Source organism: Oryctolagus cuniculus, chromosome 12 (assembly GCF_051225735.1).
Source record: "Oryctolagus cuniculus isolate XC-2025 breed Fujian yellow rabbit chromosome 12, ASM5122573v1, whole genome shotgun sequence".
Classification (NCBI taxonomy): Eukaryota; Metazoa; Chordata; class Mammalia; order Lagomorpha; family Leporidae; genus Oryctolagus; species Oryctolagus cuniculus.
In genome coordinates, this window is record NC_142878.1 from 76,408,952 (window position 1) to 76,429,212 (window position 20,261).

Consider the following 20,261-nt stretch of genomic DNA (forward strand, 5'->3'; position numbering starts at 1 on the left):
AGGGAGCATTATTGGAAAATGGCCTGCCCTGACAACTTCTTGGAATTCCTCTCTGTGCAAGTCGGCAGGCTGCTTGGCAAAAGCAGGGAGCCCTGGCATCTTATAGAACCCTAGGAAACACAGGGCTCATTCCAGGCTGAAAGGCTTGTGATTTATGACTTGAGCTTTGAAACAAGCAGAGTACAAGAGCTCATGTCGCCTGAATCATAAGAGAAGCTGATCTTTAATGTACACCCAAATATGGCAATTGAAAAACAAAGCTGGGGTAATTAGACAGATATGTGTTGTTACAGTTTTGTATCCGGAGTTCAGGGGCACACAGAGGAAACTGTACGGTCCCTGTTCTTGTGACCATGTCCAGCAGTTTCCAAGGCACACACCATGGAAACTCAACATTTCTCACATGGAATTATACAACTGTCTCAACAATTTTTGAATCGTATATTGATGCAAGTTTTCTTAAAATTAATGCTAACTATTAAAGAACTGTGATTTCAAAATGAAAATGTTTACACTAATTTCAAATAAACTTGAACTAAGCACATAAATTTATGCTGTCAACTGTTTTTGTGCAGATCCAAGATTTATTTTTGCGCTTTTAATTTGTAAATATGTCACTTATTAGAGAGGGTGTGTGAATGTATGTAAGCACATCTGTATATTTCATATTAGTACTAAGAGGTTTTGCCCATGTAAAATTTTGTAAGCAAGTGCTACTGATGGGCTCTTCTACCAGGATGAATCAATTTTTTTCCACTACAATCTATCCAAAACAATATACTAAAATCATTGTGACAGTGGGGAAAAAAGTTTATATGATGGTCACCCATCCATTTATCTGTCTCAATTTCAAATCTCATATTCCATCCAAATACCCTTATTAGTGTTTAACTAGATAATATGCAAATTATTGGAAGTGTACACATGTAAATTCAACAAATAGTGCTAATTTTGTTGATTGCTTGATTTTCATAAAAGGTTCAGATGTTTATGTAAGTTTTAAAAAATAAACTTAGACTGTGTTTCAAGTAATAAAAAGGAAGTTAGCCATTGGCTCAAAACATTAGGCCCATCAAGGTAGGATGTACTTTTATCTGAACAGAGCAGAGAACTTCCACTTTGCATTTGGCCCTGTCTAAAAACTGACAGTTTGTGAACTCAAAAGGCTTCCATAGCCTTGACAACTCATGTCAAGAGCCTCGGGTGATCACTGACTTCATAAATAAGAGTGTCAACAACAGGAGTCACTGTGCACTTGCTCACCATGCCACCATGCTGGACCTTAGTCCTTAATGAGTTGTACTATGAGAATCAACGGTAAAACTTGTCTTCAAACTGTACTTCATACTTTGTGTGCCTATGTGGATGCAAATAGTTGAAATCTCTGCTTAGTAAAAAGTTGGTCTTCTGTATATAAAGTCAGTTAAAAACGAATCTTATGGCTGGCGCCGCGGCTCACTTGGCTAATCCTCTGCCTGCAGCACTGGCATCCCAGATTCTAGTCCCGGTTGGGGCGCCGGATTCTGAGGAGAGGACAAGGACAGTGGGACTACAGTCAATACAACTGGGAAGGAAAACCTGCCAATTGCAATAAATAACGTGACTTATGATGCCTTCACCCTCTTCATAGAGTTGCTCCAACTGGAGTATCTAAGTGCTTTATTCCATTAGTCACAACTGTACTGTAGCTTCATTCTTACATTCTTTCAATACCTTTTATACTTGTGATTTATGCCTGCAGAATAACTAGAAAAACCATATATGTCTTACATGCAGATTCCAGAAGGAGACAGAACACAGCTAAGTCAACTTCCTTTTTGAATCCAGTTCTGTAATGGTGTTAAAGGACACGTGGTTTTCCAGTAAAACCTACTCCTGTAGCTACACTTTCCACACATGGACTTCTTCCAGGGCTGTACTGCTTTCTTAAGCTATAGCATGGTGGAATTTTATCCTTTATAATGTTTTGGAGAAAGCTGAGGGTGGCGCCTGCACAATTTGATTTGGTGTAAAAATACACACCAAATCTGATTTCTGTTACATTAAGGCATTCTCTGACAAAATACACAGAACAAGAAATGAAGTGAATTATGTTTTAGAAATATCTTACAAGCTTGTTTCCCCGAATACCTGACCACTAATTTTAAAAAATGGACCAAAACCCACTTTAATTGAATATTTAATAGATGATTTAATGGTCAAGTTAAGATACATTTTAAATGCTAAATATAAAAATGATTTGTGTTTGCTTACTGGAAATATTTGCAATACAAGCCAACATATATAATAAACTAATATTTAAGGCAAATTTACTATGAAAGAAATGAAATGACTATCTTCAATTTACAAACATACCACATTCATCAAATTATATTTTGACTTATAGTTGGCTTTTCTAATATGAATATCATAACAGTGGATTTCCATTAACAGTAGAAATGGTTTAACTCATTTTTAAATGTATAATAGATTTTCCTTTTGAATTAACCATTGGAAATACAAAAATGGTAATACTTGCATGGGGAAAAACTCATATTTAGTGAGTGAAATATATTTTCCATATATAAGTGATTTTTACACTCTTGTAAATTCCATCTTCTTCATCATGACCCATGAAATAGTGTGATTTATAGAAAAGGGTTTGTGGTTGTCCAGTAGGAGCACACAATCTTATGTCATTTTCCAACAATTCACAACACTAAAGTTACATAAGTCTAACTTGCCATAGTTTCCCTCTAAATGGAATGGGAAGAGAATAACTTCATTTGATATCAGTAATGAGAAATCAGAAGACATTCTAAAACATTTTGAAAACTAAAATATTACATAAGTATCAGAAAAGGCATGGTATTCACTTGAAAATAAACAAATTAATTTTTTTAAAGAAAGTGCTAAAATAGTTATTTTGGCATCTCTAAATAGTCATTTCTTCATAGTACATTTGAATAAACTTCAGCTGGTTTGGAAAGCTCAAACTATGAAATTCCTAAAAAATTCTAAACATCCCTTTGCATCCATTAACTTTAATCTCTCTCTCTCTCTCTCTCTCTCACACACACACACACACACTATTGTTTCTGAGAACCAATGCTACCTGACATTTTTACTGCTGATAAAAAGACCAATTACAACTTTCCAATCTCCTCCAGTATTATAAGCATCCTGAACACACAGCAGTAGGCATGCTATGGATCCACACAGGTGAGTTGCCAATTTTGTATGTAAGAGGTATTTTGCCATTGCCTTCTGAAAGATGATTTCACAGTGCAGGGTATGTCATATGAAAAAAGAATGATACTGCCCAATCTTAACAGTCTGAAAGAAACATAAATCAATGACATAAGGGAGGCAGGTGATGTAATGACTCTAGAATTAAGTAGATGGCTCGAAAAGATGGATCATGAAATCTAACCTTTGAAGTTATTCATTGGATATGAATATAAACATAGAAAAGCACATTTCAAAATTACCTTGCCTGTGAAAATTCTATTCACTAAATCACGATTTTTTTTAAAAGTGGCAAGGAGAAATAATATGTGCAATTCCTGGAAATGTCTAATAGCAAATACTTAATGAGCTGAGTCTTATTTAATGATTCAGTTGAGGATGTTTATGAAAAGAAAAAAAAGGAGGTCAATAATGTCTACATAAATCCATAGAAAGGAAAAAAAAAGTAGGTGGTGAAACCTATACTTGCCAATAAATGGCAAATAACGCAAACATTGTCAGAAGAGATGAGAAATAAGACCAACAATTACTGTATATATATCTGGAAAAAAATTACAAACTGACACAAACAGGATGTGAGATTGATTTAGATCAAATGTAAGGGAAGAGGAAATAATCTCAAATTGGCACAAAGATCCACAGAAACTCACTTGCTGTTACTAATGAGACCTGAGCTCTGATGATCCCAAAAGCTGAATGGTATCAGCCCAAGGGCAGGTAGGCACGATTTCCGTCTTTTTATGTAATGTAAACAAAATATCTGACTTTGTGTGGAACATGAGGCACTCATATCCCATCTAACTAACATGGGTTCATGAATAAGTTAAATCCTAAAAAATGGCAGAAAATTTACTACATTTCTACAAACAAAATACTCAACAGAAAGATCCACTTCCAAAAAGATACTGAGTTTCTTTGAATCCACTGCTTTAATCACTCTCTGCTTTGCATTTTAAGAAGTCTCACGTCTCATAAAATAATTTTTAAGGGCTTTCTATGTTCCAGGAAAAGTTTCCACACAATCTTTGTATTCTGGGTGTGTCGCTTTCTGGTTGTTTCTTGGAGTGGCCTCATTTCCTATATCCTGCTTACACCTTGCAGGAAACGCATCCCCCTCTCTGACCAGCCCTACTTGCCTGCCTCTGTAGCTCTCCTCATGGCACTCCCTTTTCCCTAAGGTACTCTTCTTACACTAGGCTCTTTCTAACTGGTGTCATTTGGGTCCTTCCAGAAGCTGATGTTTGCTGGTTAAAGCAAAAGTTGCTCCCATGTGTGTGTGTGGCGGAAGGACAGAAGCAGGACTGGACAAGAAGAGCTCTCTGTTTTCCACACAGATCTGAAAAGGTCTCTGTCAGCCTAATGGGAAACTCCTAGCGCCAAAGCTGACCATTAAAGGAGGGCTGCATGCGCTGAAGATGGCCAGGCTCTTGTGTTACCACACTGCTTGGTCACGGTCCCAGGATAACTGTGACATCTGCTCAAATGCTGGGATGGGTCCTGAAGGTGTTCACGTCTGGAAGCTGACAGCACTAGAGAGGCAAGCAGTCCTTTCTTGAAGAGAGATCTCAGAAGTGTATCTCATCATACCTGCCACACGAATATTCACTAGAGCACATTCAAATGTCTACTCCTGTGGAATTCTAAAAACCATCCCCAGGCACTTGGTGGCTCTGTGCCACCACAGAAATGTGAATGTTAGTATCTCATGCCACACTGTGTTCTCATAGATTTACCTTCCTCTGCCTTCTGGAAGGTAGAAACCGAATCGTATTCTCATCACAATATTCATAACTTGGGAAACAGAGCAACTAACATAATACACAAAAGAGGTAAAGTGAATGGATGGATGGATGGGTGGACAGATGGACTTACCAGACTGGTAATAATCAGACTGGTTATTCCCTACTCCGCTGCAGAGGCAGCAGAGGAAATACACCTCATATATTATAAGTTGTCAAAAAATTAGATGTATGAGCTCTTTATTTTTTTATTTATTTATTTTTTGACAGGCAGAGTGGATAGTGAGAGAGACAGAGAGAAAGGTCTTCCTTTTGCTGTTGGTTCACCCTCCAATGGCCGCCGCGGCCGGCGTGCTGCAGCCGGTGCACTGCGCTGATCCGATGGCAGGAGCCAGGTGCTTATCCTGGTCTCCCATGGGGTGCAGGGTCCAAGCACTTGGGCCATCCTCCACTGCACTCCCTGGCCACAGCAGAGAGCTGGCCTGGAAGAGGGGCAACCAGGACAGAATCCAGCGCCCCGACCGGGACTAGAACCTGGTGTGCCGGCGCCACAAGGCAGAGGATTAGCCTAGTGAGCCGCGGCGCCGGCTATATGAGCTCTTTAAATACGAATGAACTATTGGACTTTAAGAACACAACATATCACAATTTAGAAACTCTAAGCCAAAGTTTAATTATATTTCCAAACATAAATCCTTACAAGAACCTAACTAGGTACCATTTTCCAACTATGATTCTCTTCCAATTTTATCCTTCAGTTCAGAGATTGGGAGATAGCTCATCTGCTTTTTATTTTTTAGCTTTTTTTTAAAAAATATATCTACTGGAGAGGGAGGGGAAGAGGGAGAAAATGCACCCATCCACTGGTTCATTCCCCAAATGCCCTCAATAGCTGGGTCTTGGAGTTTGGGATTCAATCCAGGTCTCCCTTGAGGGTGACAGGGACCCAACTACTTGAGCCATCACAGCTGCCTCCCAAGGTCTGCATTAGAAGGAAGCTGCAGTCAGGAGCCAGGGTATCAAACAGAGGGACTCAGATATGGGATATGGGCAGTTCACCTGCTACACCAAATGCCTTCCCCTCATGAACTTTTGAAATTCTATGATGTGCTTTGTATTGTAAAATAACTTAAATTCCAAGTTTTGGAATTTTCTTTTGTTCCAGGGCTTAGTAGGTTTGTAACATGCGTTCTTCATTTAATCAGCCAACATTTCTTCTGTGCTTTCCTCAAAGCTTTGAAGACAAAAAGATGTAAGTGAATGCGTAGAATGGGAAGCTCTTTTTCTGTTGGTGACAGAACTGCAAATGGATGATTTACTGCACAGTCTGGGAAGAACTCTGACTGAAGTGGAGAGCACAAGAGAAGGAGCCAACACGGAAGAGCTGAGAAAGGAACTTTTGTTAGCTGGGGAACTGCAATTTTGCTTTCACCTCCCAAGGACTTTTAAAAGGAGAGAGACTGAAACAAAGAGAAGGCAACCGAATGTCTAGGATCCCTTTCTGTAGTTCTTGGCAGGGTTGGTACTGCCCCCTAGGGGGAGGCCTTGGAAACTGTGGAAGTGAGAGACAGGAGGGCCTCCCAGAAGCTAGGAAGACACGTAGAGGCATTTGGAGGACGGGCAGCACCTTGTCAAATGTCCTAATTTAATGCCCAGGAAAGTCCCTCACAATGAATCACTATCCTGCTATTTCACATAGTTCTGAAATACTCCAAATACTCCACTGGACATTCACAGAAGGAAAAATCTTGTTTATAATTTCTGAAGTCTAGAACCTAACTTTTTTTTTTTTTTTTTAACATACAACACAAAAGAATCTTTCAAGGCTTTAACAACATCCTGAGGGACTGATGCTGTGACACAGAAGTTTAGGCCTCTGCCTGCAGTGCTGGCATCCTATGTAAGTGCCTGTTCAAGTCCTAGCTGCTCCATTTCTGATCGAGCTCCATGCTAATATGCCTGGGAAAAGCAGTGGAAGATGGCCCAAATACTTGGGCCCCTGCACCCATGTGGAGGACCCAGATGAAGCTTGTGGCTTCAGTCTGGCTCAGCCCCAGCCGTTTTGGCCATTTGGGGAGTGAAATAGCGATGAAAGATCTCTCTCTCTCTCCCTCTCTCCTCCTTTCTTGGTATCTCTGCCTTTCAAATAAATAAATCTTTTTAAAAAAATCTTAAATTTTCTAGGGAAGTCATTACCCTATATATCAAGGAATTGCCTTTTAAGTTGTGGACTAGAATTTCACCAGGAAAACCCATTTTGGACACCCAAGTGCAGGAGTCATTGCATTAATATCTGCTCAGCAATGCGTCAGCACTTTATTGCATCTTTAGTATATGCGTGGCCAGGCTTTTACATAGGAGTATATTATTTTACCACCTACTTTTTCTTTTAAGTGGTATATAAATGTTGTACGTAGTGTAAATTATCATGCATTTCAATTTAGGATTATAAAAGGAAATTACTACACATTGTCTGGGATTGAGAGAATTGAGAATCACTAAGTTTCCTAAAATGTCAAGACTAACCTCATTCTGGTGCAACAGCATCCACATGGATCCTGTTCTGATGGTCGAGCATATTCAGCTTCCAAGGATGCCTCTCCGTTGCCCTATGATTGGCAGGCCTTCCTGGCTGGAGGACATGTGTTTTTCGTAGATATAACTAAAGGGCTCATGCTCATCTTTAGCAAGTGAAAGGGAAAAGTAGCTCTTATTTAAGCTAATTATCTTCATTTCTGTAGCTTATTCTCAGAGGGATGAAAATGAAGCATTCTGCCTTGTTTTTTCCTTTCAAATACCTGTCAGCATTCATTGTTTTTGGTGAGTCTCTAAATAGATAAATTGCTCTGAATTCAACAGAAAAATTTGAAGAAATGGCCTAGATTAGCACTTCAGGAAAAACCCCATCATTCCTCTAATTCCCATTCTCTTCCTAGCTGCAGACTATTAGCACATCATTTAGCACTTTCTTTCTGCCTGGGTTCAGAGTTCTTTACTATGTGTCTGTCAATGTCATTTGCTACTCATCCACTCACCCCAGCAACAAAAATTTAATTAGCTCTCATTATGCACTGGGAACACAAGATGAATAAATTCAAGCTTTTGCTCACAAGGAGTTCAGAGAGGTAAAAAAGAAAGGTAGATAGACAACTAGAGTGTTAGGTAATAAGCACTAGTTCAAAAGGAAGTACAAGGAGTGTAGAAAGGGATTGAATTCAAGATCCTAGCAACTATCATTGAACATAAGTATTTGGGAAGATGCTTTCAAGTTCTTATAATTGTTCCAAGGCTAATATTTGGGCAGATAAATTGATGACTTAAATGGAAAGATAAGGCTCCAGAGAGCAAGATGACTGACATTCTGATGGGAATGTGATATTTCAAGGGCACAGGGAAAAAGGGATACATTTTCCTCCGGTTACCATTTCTCTAGTAATTGCCACGTTGTAGACATGGTACTATCTTCTGAGGATAAAAAATTCACTCAATTCCTGCTTTTTCTCTTAAGGTATTCAGTCCCTAGTTGTAACAAAATTGTTTTCAGAACTAGGCACTCATGTCCTTGTTGGCAGATGGAACTGCCTTGGATGGGGGAATTAATTCCACACAAACCCCCAGGCTCAGAAGCAGAGACGGTGTCATGAGGGAGAAGGCTGATCCAGGTCAGCCAGGCCATGAGGAGGGCTCTGTGTTAGTTGTATGGGGGGTTCCTGGGTGCAAGACATCAGAAATGAGCCACAAGTCCATACAGAGGTGGGCGAGCGGGAACGCAGGATGCAAATCCAAACACAGAGCAAACAGTGTTTGAGGCAGCAGCTCCCTAAATAGTTCCTTGGAGAAACTGTTGGTGAATGGAGAACAAGGGGAGGGACAGGCAAGGCTTGAAGATCTGTAAAATTATCCAATTAAAAGCACCTCATGTAAACTTGAATAGTGAAGAGGCAAACAACCGGTCAAGAAAGAGAAGCTTCTGAAGAATCACAACTACAGTCATTAATGTGTGTGTGTGTGTGTGTGTGTGTGGGCGTGCTGTTTTTATGCCATGTGATGACAGTATTAGTAGAAAACACACATTTCAGTGTGCATTCAAAACCATGTCTGGCTGCTAACCAACAATCACCTAATTTTCCTGAGCCCTGCCTTCTCTGACTTGTTAGGAGTTGGCTGAATCTTCAGTGCAAACTGTCTCACTGTCTACCATTCATCCACCAAGTCAATAAACACTTATTACCAGCTACTCGGTGAAGGATCATCTTAGGGGATAGGAGGAAAAAAGATAAATAGACCAGATGCCTGTCCTTGAGAGGTCAGTGTCGGGAGGCCAGTCTGTGCTGGAGGAACAATAGTGCAAACCACATTGATTTCAGCGGCAGAATCTAGATCCCTTTTTCTCGGTCAATAAATGTAAATGGGTATGCAGACAATAATCAATAAAGTGGTGCCTGCACAATTGTTACTAAGGAAATATTTAACTCAGTCCCTTGACGCCACCCTCTTCATGCGGTTGAGCCAGGCTGGCATTCTGACTGTTCATGAGGGGAAAAAAAGACCACGAAATACTCTAGTTCTTCATATGCCACAATGAAGATCATCAATCTCAATGTCTGTGAAAAATGAAACTACTTTTGAAAAAAGAGCAGTGAACTCTATCAGTCTTTGTAAGGCAATGCAATCTTTAAGATGATACAGAGAAGGCAGGAACAGTGGAGAAGTTGAGAAGAATTTATATGGCTAACTGAGAATGGCTGAAATTTCTCCATTAATTTTATAAGAACTTAAAATATAAGACGGGGCATATATTAACCCCCAAAAACCACAGTGTTGTTTTGAAAACTATGTAATGTTTTGTACGTGCTAAAATAGCTTACCTGCTTATGATATATAAATCTGTTTAACGTATGAATACCTTTGTATATTTAAGTAAGATTGTCTAATGGATACTTCAAATCAATGCATAAAAATTAAGTTTTAGATTACTTTCTATCTTCCTTCCAAACCTCCAACTCTTCCCCCGTGGAACTAATATGTATTTGTTAAACTTTTTACATTTCCAACATCTACAAGTTGACATTTCCAGCTTCCAGGAGTAAAACTCCTTATTTTGTACTACTAAAACTTGCTAATTTATATTCCAAATGAAAGTATTAAGTATGGTTTTACTGGAATAACAAAATCCTATATTCAAAGTTTTATAGTAAATCTTTTTTCTGCTGTCTTGTCAATATCTGAAGGTTTGCTACCTTATAATCTCAGATAATACATAAAAAAGGAACTTAGTGTTTGCTGAATTAAATAGTGAACAATTGTGCATAATGAGGACATAATATCACATGGTTGTGAACAACCCAGATTCTGAGGGCAGACCATCTGATTCTGTTACTTCATGGCAATAAAACCTTCCACAAGTTACATTACTTCTTTGCATCTGTTTTATCAATTAAATGGGCAAAATAAAACCACCTATCCCTAAAAGATTGCTGTCTGGGTCAAATAATTTAAGGTATATGAAGCACTTAGAACATACTAAGCTACATCAGTGATGGCTGTTATCATTGTCATTGTCATTCTCATTGTTATTCTGGAAGACTGGGGGTTGGGACATGGATTATTCAGTTCGCATCACTATAATGATATGTCTGACACAAGCTAATTATGAATAAAAGAGGTTCAGCTCAAAGTACTGGAGGTTCAAGGGCATAATTCCTGTGTTGACTCTGTACTGGTGAGGACCATCTCATTTGGCTGCACATTATGGCTTGGGAAATAATTAGGGTATCCCCCAAAGGCCCGTGTATGAGTCTTCATCCCCAGAGTTTTATGTTCACGGATTAAGAATGTATCTTAATAGAAGTATGATGTCTTTTTTTTTGACAGGTGGAATTAGAGAGAGAGACAGAGAGAAAGGTCTTCCTTTTCCATTGGTTTACCCCTAAATGGCCACTACGGCCAGCACTGCACCGATTCACAGCTAGGAGCCAGGTGCTTCCTCCTGGTCTCCCACGTGTGTGCAGGGCCCACTGCTTTCCCGGGCCACAGCAGAGAGCTGGACTGGAAGAGGAGCAATGGGGACAGGATCCAGTGCCCCAACTGGGACTAGAACCCAGGGTGCTGGAGCCGCAGGCGGAGGATTAGCCTAGTGAGCCGTGGTGCTGGCCAGAAGTATGAAGTCTGAGGGCAGGTCTTTGGAAAGTGATTGTACTGGATTAGGTTGTTGGGGGTGGAGCTTCCAGGACTGAATCATTGTACTCATGAGGAGAGAGTGGGTGTGCAGGAAGAGGATGCTTCCTGGCTCACCATGGGATGCTTCTCGGCACTTGCTCCACCACTGCCGGCCTCTGCCAGGTGCCAGAGTAATGGGGCAACTGATCTTGGACTCTGAACATCTCAACTGTAAGCCAAAATAAACCGTGTTCCTTCTTAAATCGTCCCTCTCAGGTATCTTAAGGTAAACAAACAATAACATCAGGGAGCCAGTGCTGTGGTGTAGTGGGTAAAGGCACCACCTGCAGTACCAGCATCCCATATGGCCATGGGTTCCAGAACCAGCTGCTCCGATTACTTTTTTTTTTTAAGATCAACTTAGTATATACTAAGTAAAGATTTCAACAGACTGCACCCACACAGACACACAAAGTATAAAGTACTTTTTGAATACTAGTTTTACTGTTAATTTGCATAGAACAACACATTAAAGACAGAGATCCTACATGGGGAGTAAGTGCACAGTGACTCCTGTTATTGATTTAACAATTGACATTCTTATATATGACATCAGTAATCACCCAAGGCTCTTCTCATGCCAGCTATTCCACTTTCAGTCCAGCTCTCTGCTATGGCCTGGGAAAGCAGTGGAAGATGGCACAAGTCCCTGGGTCCCTGCACCCACGTGGGAGACCTGGAAGAAGCTCCTGGCTTCAGATTGGCACAGCTCTGACAGTTGCGGCCAATTGGAAAGTGAACCAGTGGATTGGAGACCACTCTCTCTCTCTGCCTCTCCTCTCTTTGTGTAACTTTGGCTTTCAAATAAAAATATCTAAAAAAAAAAAAAAAAAAACCACCACCACCAACAAAATAACTAATACAATTTCTTTCTTACGTGTGTGTTTCTTAGATAATTTTGGGGAGGAAGAAAAGTGCACAGGTGGCTTCAGTAGTCTTGGTAAATGGCTACATTTTCCTCATTGCAACTTTTGCTTGGCTAAATCCTGCTCATCCCTCAGGTCTCAGTTCAGCAAACCTTTCTTCAAATATATGCTTTTAACCCAAAACACTGGATTATCTGAGCTTGATGACCTCCCAGTCTCTGCTGGGACATCTTGTACATGATTATAGCTAACTTGGTTGCAGTTTCATATCCTCCATTGGGGAGTTTGCTCTCTGTGGTACTTCTAATTCTTGGAGCAGTACAGGGAGGTACAGAAGAAGTGACATGGAGGATGATGCACTAGCTTTTACTCAAAAACTGGAGATGGGAGACTGTACAACATTGAACCTTAAATCATCAATCTGCATGACCAAAATCTACCAAATCTGCTCAGAGGCTCCCAAATCAATCCACCCAAAGATTGTAGTTGGGAAACTTTCCTGTGGGAATTATCAAAGAGCTTGAAACCTGCAGCATCATTCCTTGTATGTTTGTTTTTAAATAATATACATGCTATTACAATCAACATTATTTGTATCACAAAATATATATTAAAAGAGACTGCAAAAGGAAGAAATTACAAACACACACAGCTCCTTGTAAAGCTTGAATAAGTCTCTGAGTACCATTTGTATCTTGTATGAGTTTTTATGTCAGTATTATCTTCAATCCATAGTTTCTTAGCTGGGAACTTACATGCCTCTTGTCCATTTTGGGGGGTATTAGTTTAGTGAAAACTAGAAAGTAAAACTGTAGCACAACTAAGTAGGGACACTTGAAATTGAATCCACTAGGAGCAGTGTTTTGTTGAGTGGATGTTTCATACCTGCTTCAGCATATCTGGAATTCCGTATGTGACTCTAAACAGTACAGAAACTAAGTAAGGACATAAGGATCAGGCCACATATCATCGTTCTTGGCCTCCAAACAACTAGTAATACCATCCCAAACAAAATAGGTTCTTCTTGTCTTCTCTCTTAGAAAATCCAAAATCCCCAGGAAACCCCATGCCTTCTATGATGTGTCCTTCGTTACTTCTCTGTGCCTTGCTCACTTACATCACGGAACTTTCCTAAATGATGTACTTGGCCATAAAGAACTCTCTAGCCTTCTCATGTAGGTCTGGAGACAGTACAATAGGCAGAAGAAGAATGCATTTACAATAAATAAGACAGCCAAGGAAGAATTTCCCTGTGCGGGAGTCAACTGCATTTCACGACCTTCTGACAACTAGATGGACTACTTCCCACAACTAGTTTTTCCCTTCTAAAATACTCGGCAGGTAAAAACACCTGCCCAAGCCTACCTGAAAGCCCATACAAGCCTGCATTTGTGTATTCAGAAGGAACTCCAAAACTTTTCTGTTGAATGAAAATGTGATTTCACAAGGAATGCAATTTCCTTGATTTACAACAAATGCATGATTTTAGTTAAACAAGCACATTTTCTTTAATTTTCTGCTTAAGACTTTGAAAATGATGTATGTAATAAAGATTATTTGCAATACTCATGGCTGATGCATTATGTTCACAACCACACAGTTTAACATGAAATTTAAATTCAGCCAATAATTCCAAGGTGACAGTTTTATCTACAAAGGTTCCATTTCAACCAATTTATTTAATGGAATAATTTGGAGCACTCATTAAACGGATCCAAACAACACTGAACAAAAGTAAAAGGAACTAACTTTCAAATGCATTTTGATAATAGAAACTATTGCTGTTTTTAAAGCAATGAATCTGAGCCTCAAATGTGAGTGTTAACTGTATAATTTCTTATTAGAGAGATGCAAGGAAGATAGCAGTTTAATCATTGTGAAGATATAAACTCAGAAAAAATCTGCCATCCTCACATAAAACACTGATACACAAATATTAAGACATCAAGTAAAATATATGCCATGAAAAGTAACAAGTGAAAACCTTGAAAAATAAGACAAAATTAGAGAGTTCAAACACCCATTATGCTTCAACTCACTCCATTAGATTTCCATTGCTTTCTAGGTGCATTGCATATAAGTAGTTCCAGAAGTGAGGTGATTTTCCTTATTATATGGTCTGAAATGGCAATGATTGAACACTCTGCATTTTCTTTGGTAATAGAAAGTATGATTTATGGGAGAAGAATAAGATTCAGAGAAAACCACTCAATAAATGATTCAATTTGTAGGTCAAGCTCAGTTAGGGCAAATTTTCTTCATTACTGCCAGTATGCAGAGTATAGTTTACTTGGTAAGAGAGTGATTTTGAGGTGAATACCTGGGATTGCTTTGTGTTTAGGATAATTTGTGTTTAGGATAATTTTGTGTCTGACATATATATGTACATATATCTACATAAAAACCCCTCTTAAGTCACAATTTATTCATTTGAAAAATTGAATAGTAAGAAGAAGTATGCCTCCAAGTGTAAGACACACACAACTGGTACTATTCAAGATAACTGGTACAGGGATGCATATATTTTTAGAACTTATTTTAACACTACTTAATACATATGAGAAAGATAATTAGCATATTCAACAAAAATTTTAGAGATGTTTGTAGGTAGCACCATCGAAATTTCTCTTTTCTTAGAGATTTTTTTTAACTTGCTAATAACTTCATTTCCACCAATATGGACATTTTGAAAACTGAAGTTGTCTACATAACAGGTTCAAATGCTAGAGGAAGAAGTGTTAGTGGGTTTGGTGAGAATTAGAGCAAAAAGTGATACAACATTCAAGAAAGATTTGGCACAGTACTGGTGTGTACAAATAACTCAACTGTTGAGGTAGGTGTTTCGCTCAGCAGTTAAGATAGGAGTGCATGGGTTGGAGTCCCTGCTCTACTTCTGATTCCAGCTTTCTGCTTAAGCACACCCAGGGGGCAACAGGTGACGGCCAAAGTACATGGGTCCCTGTCATCCATGTAGAGGCCTGGATTGAGTTTCAGGTTCCTGGTTTCAGCTGGCTCAGCACAAGTTGTTGCAGCCATCTGAAGGAATGAATCAGCACGTGGAAGATCTCTCTCTTTCCTCCCTTCCTCTCCCACTCTATTCTTCTCTCTCTCTCTCTGCTTTTCAATATATAAATTTGTTTAGAAATAAACTCAAGGACTGTTTTATATTTTTTCCTATGACCTAGTATTGTCTTATTACCATATGGCTAATAAACCAAACATACTCCATTCTAGCATAAAAGAAGTTTAAGATTATACCTGGGCAACAAAACTATCATATTTTATTTTCAAATGATTTACAAATGAAATGGGTCACCAAAAAATGAGTAAAAATAAAAGAAAACCCTAGAAAACATTGGCTGGGTGTAAAGTTCACAGAGGACAGTTGACAAGGACCTGGTAAACTTAAAAACAAACCATTTATCATAAGGATACTGTGTGAAAATACATGCTGCAAAAACACTTGGGCTAAGATCACTTGGCCTATGAAATCTGAAAAATCATTATACTTAGCAAATAGCACCTACACTATCTCCATAAACTTTAACTTAGGGTATGTGAAATAAGGAAGAGCTGTCTGCTTGTTTTTTTCCAGCTCATCGAATAATGTAGTACATATCACCGTAATTCAAATCTAAAAACATTTCTGGTAGTTTTACTGAGTTCTGGATAAGTAATTTATCAAGGAAAAAAGGGCAATGTTAATATTTAATATGATAACGTTTGGATATTTCACTTCTTCGATGCATGTTACAAGTTTCTAACTTAAAAGCAACTGAAGTTAATATTTTCCAGCAAGTGAAATTTCTTGGGAAAATATACACTCAAATTTTATGAATGCTTTTGCTCTTTCAAAGAAAACATTCTAAATTTCTTTAATCAAGATATAGAAGAATTTTAATATTTTTATGTTTTCATTCTCATAGCAAACTAACAATCAATTTTCTTTTACCATAAAGGAATGATCATTAAATAATCATAATTAATACCCAACATAAAATCCCAATGCTGTTACTCACAATAAACTGAATTCTATAGTAAGAACAGTTCTTATGGCAGAGAGAGAAATGGGTACAGAATTTGGCTCAGTCTGGTAAAACTCCAAATATGGGTAGGCCATGTAACAGCAGAATTCATTGGAAGTTTCCCTTTGATTGACCTGCAACAATTTCTTACCCAGAAAAGAGGGCTATTGATAATGAATAAGCCAGACTCTCAAGACTAGGGCTAAAACTCAGAGATGCCATGCAATGAGAGTTAGCATATGATGAATGGCATGTCTTTAGAAAGCCAGCAGAAACTGATCAGTGACACTGAGTGCTTCTCTGTGTGTTCAAGAATTCAAATACATTCATTGTAAATTTAAAAGCAATTTTTCCATTTCTTGCTTGAAAGTTCTAACACAATGACAATTATTAGATAGTACCAAAAGGGAGCTCCTTCATAGAGGTGAGTTTTTTATCTGCAAAACAAACCCATCCTTTGAAATAGCCTTTTAGCTTTTCAAGATATTTACTGACTTCATCATTATTAGCAATTGAACTGGCATTAGAAATACTCTACTGATTTTGATCTTTGACCTTCACTGAATATGCCTTTTTATCTCTTACCACATTATACTCTCCTAACAGTAATCTTATAAAAATAATGAGAATAATAACACATTTCCAAGAATAGCACCTGTTTTAAGAGTAATACCATAAATATATATAATAATATTTCTCTGAGCCCAAATAAATAAAATCTCTTTTTGAGAGATAGAGGTATCTGAAATTTTAACAATCTGGAAAAATATAAATTTTAACGTGCTTTCCTGACAAAAACACATTTAATCATATTATCCATTTAATTATCAAAAGGTTACTAATAAAGTTGAAAATTAATTTAGTACTTTTTAAGCTGTTTTTTAAAGTCATAGGTTCATGGGCTAAAGAATCAGGTAACATTTTACAGTCTAAGTTTTGACTCACTCTCTAGCCATAAACCATACAGATTATTCCAACAAAGTTACACTGAGAAAACTTGTTATAAAATCAAATGGTCCAACTACAGTGCCAGTTTAATTTTATTTAAGATACCACTTAACAAGGTACAAAATGAAAACAAATTTAGGGTCCATTATATGTTAAGGCTATCCTTATAAAATGTATCACATGAAGCTATTATTTTTAATTATCTTCCTTTTGAAGTATTTAACTTCAAAATATTAGAGATAACAATATGCATATAATATATGACTATAATGAATTCTAGAAGTTTTTCAACAACTTGACAACCATAAGAAGAATTAATAGCAGACTTGGTCAGAAACAGGCATTTGGCTTGATTCTTGCAGAAATTACATACTGTGAACTCATATTTTCAAACAAGCTCTAAATAGTAGAGAAGTCCTAATGAAAGAGAAATCCAATAGACTTTGTACTTACTGTGCAGAGGCACAGTGTTTCTAATGCACTGTAACTCTAGTTCCTCAGCCCATTCCTTCTTTGGGAAGATCTGCATTATCTCACAGTTACCATTCTCTGCCAGGGACACAAGTTGGCTATTCACTGGTATCTTTCTCCAAGGCTTCATGTGCTGTTGAACTTCTGCCAAAAGAACAGCTTGTATTGCTTCAGTTACCTGTAAAGTTTCACCATGAATTATTTTGAGTATTGTTACAAAGACCTGGAGGTCTTTTTGAAAAATCCAAACTTTGGAATTTTTATTTAGAAAAAAACTTTACCATAAATGATAATGTTCTGTTCTGCTAGAATTAGTAGCCAAAGCAATTAAAATGTGGATCATAAGAACTGGGACCCTCACTTTGATGTTGCAATTATAAATACAAGAGATTCTTAATGGGAACGTGGGAAGAGTTTTCAATTATTTCTATTTAAGCCATTTTCATTTTTCCTGAAGATAAAACTCATTTTAATATATCACTCAAAGATAAGGTTAGCCCCTCGAATTCTGTCTAGTCCTAATGTTATTTGGCTAAGACCACTGGGTTCAAGTGCTGTTTAATACAGAAGATTGGGGCTGGCGCTATGGTACAACAGGTTAAAGCCCTGGCCTGGAGTGCTGGCATCCCCTATGGGTGCCGATTCTAGTCCCGGCTGCTCCTCTTCTGATCCAGCTCTCCGCTATGGCCTGGGATAACAGTTGAAGATGGCCCAGGTCCTTGGGCCCCTGTAACCATGTGGGAGACCTGGAAGTGGCTCCTGGCTCCTGATATGCACAGCTCCGGCTATGGTGGCCATCTGGGGAGTGAACCAACAGATGGAAGATCTCTCTCTCTGTCTCTACCTCTCTCTGTAACTCTGTGTTTCAAATAAATAAAATAAATCTTAAAAAAAAAAACAGTTACAGAAAAAAGGTTAATGATAACATCACTCAACTAAGTATATGCATATGTGGTTTTATGTAGATTAAAATACTTGGCAAGGCATGCAACATACTTGTGTATTCTCAGTCAAGGACTTGTGGTTGGGTGGAGGGGAGGGGGATGTTTGTCACAGAGCATCTAATGAAATATCTTATTTTAAAAATGAAAACCCAGGGGCTGGCACCGTGGCTCACTTGGTTAATCCTCCACCTGCAGCACCAGCATCCAATATGGGTACCAGGTTCCAGTCCTGGTTGCCCCTCTTCCAGTCCAGCTCTCTGCTGTGGCCCAGGAGGGCAGTGGAGGTTGGCCCAGGTGTTTGGGCCCCTGCACCCTCATGGGAGACCAGGAGGAAGCAGCTGGCTCCTGTCTTTGGTGCTGGCCATAGCGGCCATCTGGAGAGTGAACCAATGGAAAGAAGACCTTTCTCTGTCTGTCTGTCTCTGTCTCTCACTCTGTCAAAATTAAAAAAAAAATGAAAACCCAGAGGAAACATCTCTGGGTTACATAACTGTTGGGCATGCCTTCTGACTTTAATTCTGTGTTCTTTATATGGTATACGTCCATCCAAGATTCTGTGTCTTCACCCCTCAGTGCAGAAGCTAGGGGAGTCTGCCGAGAACCCTGACTGCTAAGACATAAGGATGAGCACAGGAGTTAGGAACAGCCCAATAAAAGCCAAGAGTTGAATCACAGGGGGAAAAGGGGCATTTCTGGTCTAGGCAGACTTAGGATACCTCCGTTTCACCCTTCCTTGGCCAAGAGTTCTGCCACAACCCAGGACCTGCTCCTTTGCCCTCAGAACTATGCCCTCTGTCAAGCTGGTTCAAGTTCCATCATTAGAGGATGTGGTGATCTGGAAACACTGTCATCATAAACAAAACAGGGGTATTTACCCTCAATCTCTTTTGTGAGTCCTGGCACCATGTGGGGCATTTATGCTCCAGGGCCATCCAGAGAGCTAATGCTAATGACAGATGCTCCCTACATTACTTGGTGCAAAGAGCCGGGCCTCTGACTTTAAAATATGAAGTTTCCTAATAGTACTGGAGTGGCGTCCTAATCACTGATTTCCCCCAGTTCGTGTCCAGCTTACACTGAAATAAATGCTTGATCAGGGAGTGAAAAAACACCAAGTGGTACACCACAACTGCATGCAACCCACCTAACTACTTAAAGCATGAGTTTCATAAAGAATTTGAGAATTTGGTTACGCAAGCATTAAAAGAGATACTTGGCAAGAGTCTATACTGGTCATGAGGCCCCAGGGAATCTCACGACTGTTTTACATATGAGGAAGATAAAAAAGCCAACAAGTTAAACCTATCTTCCAGAGTCATGCATCAGACTAACAGCAGAAATGAGAGGAAGATTTTGAAGCTTGGGCTTCCAGTAGAATAGCATAGGCTAGAGCAATATGTGTCTTATTGCCAGCATTTCACACAAGGAGATAGGATCAAGAGACTTAAGTGTCCTTAAGCTTAACCATTCCCAAATCACATTTGATTTCAGGGTGGAAAAAATGGATCCTGATTTTGTGTAAGATTCCCAAGTGTAGGCACTTAAATGTCATGGCACATTTTGAAATAAAATAATGGATGACTCTCTCGCCAACTGAAGCCCCAGTAGGCAAGAAGTTAGCTATGATAACATGAATCTCCCTGCTCTCAACCTGGTACCCCTACGTATGTTATTTTACAGCACTTCCCTCATCTCCATCTCTGCATCAGGCTTGTCAAAAGCAACATCCAGGGAGGACAAGAGTAACTACTTCTCATTCTGTCAAGTAAAAAGAAGCATCAATGTATCACAGCAGCAAGGAACTCATAACTTCAAGACCGT

At 38.9% G+C, this 20,261-nt stretch overlaps 1 protein-coding gene across 3 annotated transcripts in view; it reads right to left on the bottom strand.

The window, feature by feature from the left end:
* The window catches only part of WDR72 (WD repeat domain 72), a 243,257-nt gene that overhangs the window by 75,842 nt on the left and 147,154 nt on the right, over positions 1-20,261 (bottom strand). For all 3 annotated transcript variants that reach the window (XM_008268981.5, XM_089309469.1, XM_089309468.1), the window contains one exon: positions 17,479-17,674. In XM_008268981.5, the coding sequence (XP_008267203.4) occupies positions 17,479-17,674 (196 nt within the window). The remainder of the gene's footprint in view (positions 1-17,478; positions 17,675-20,261) is intronic.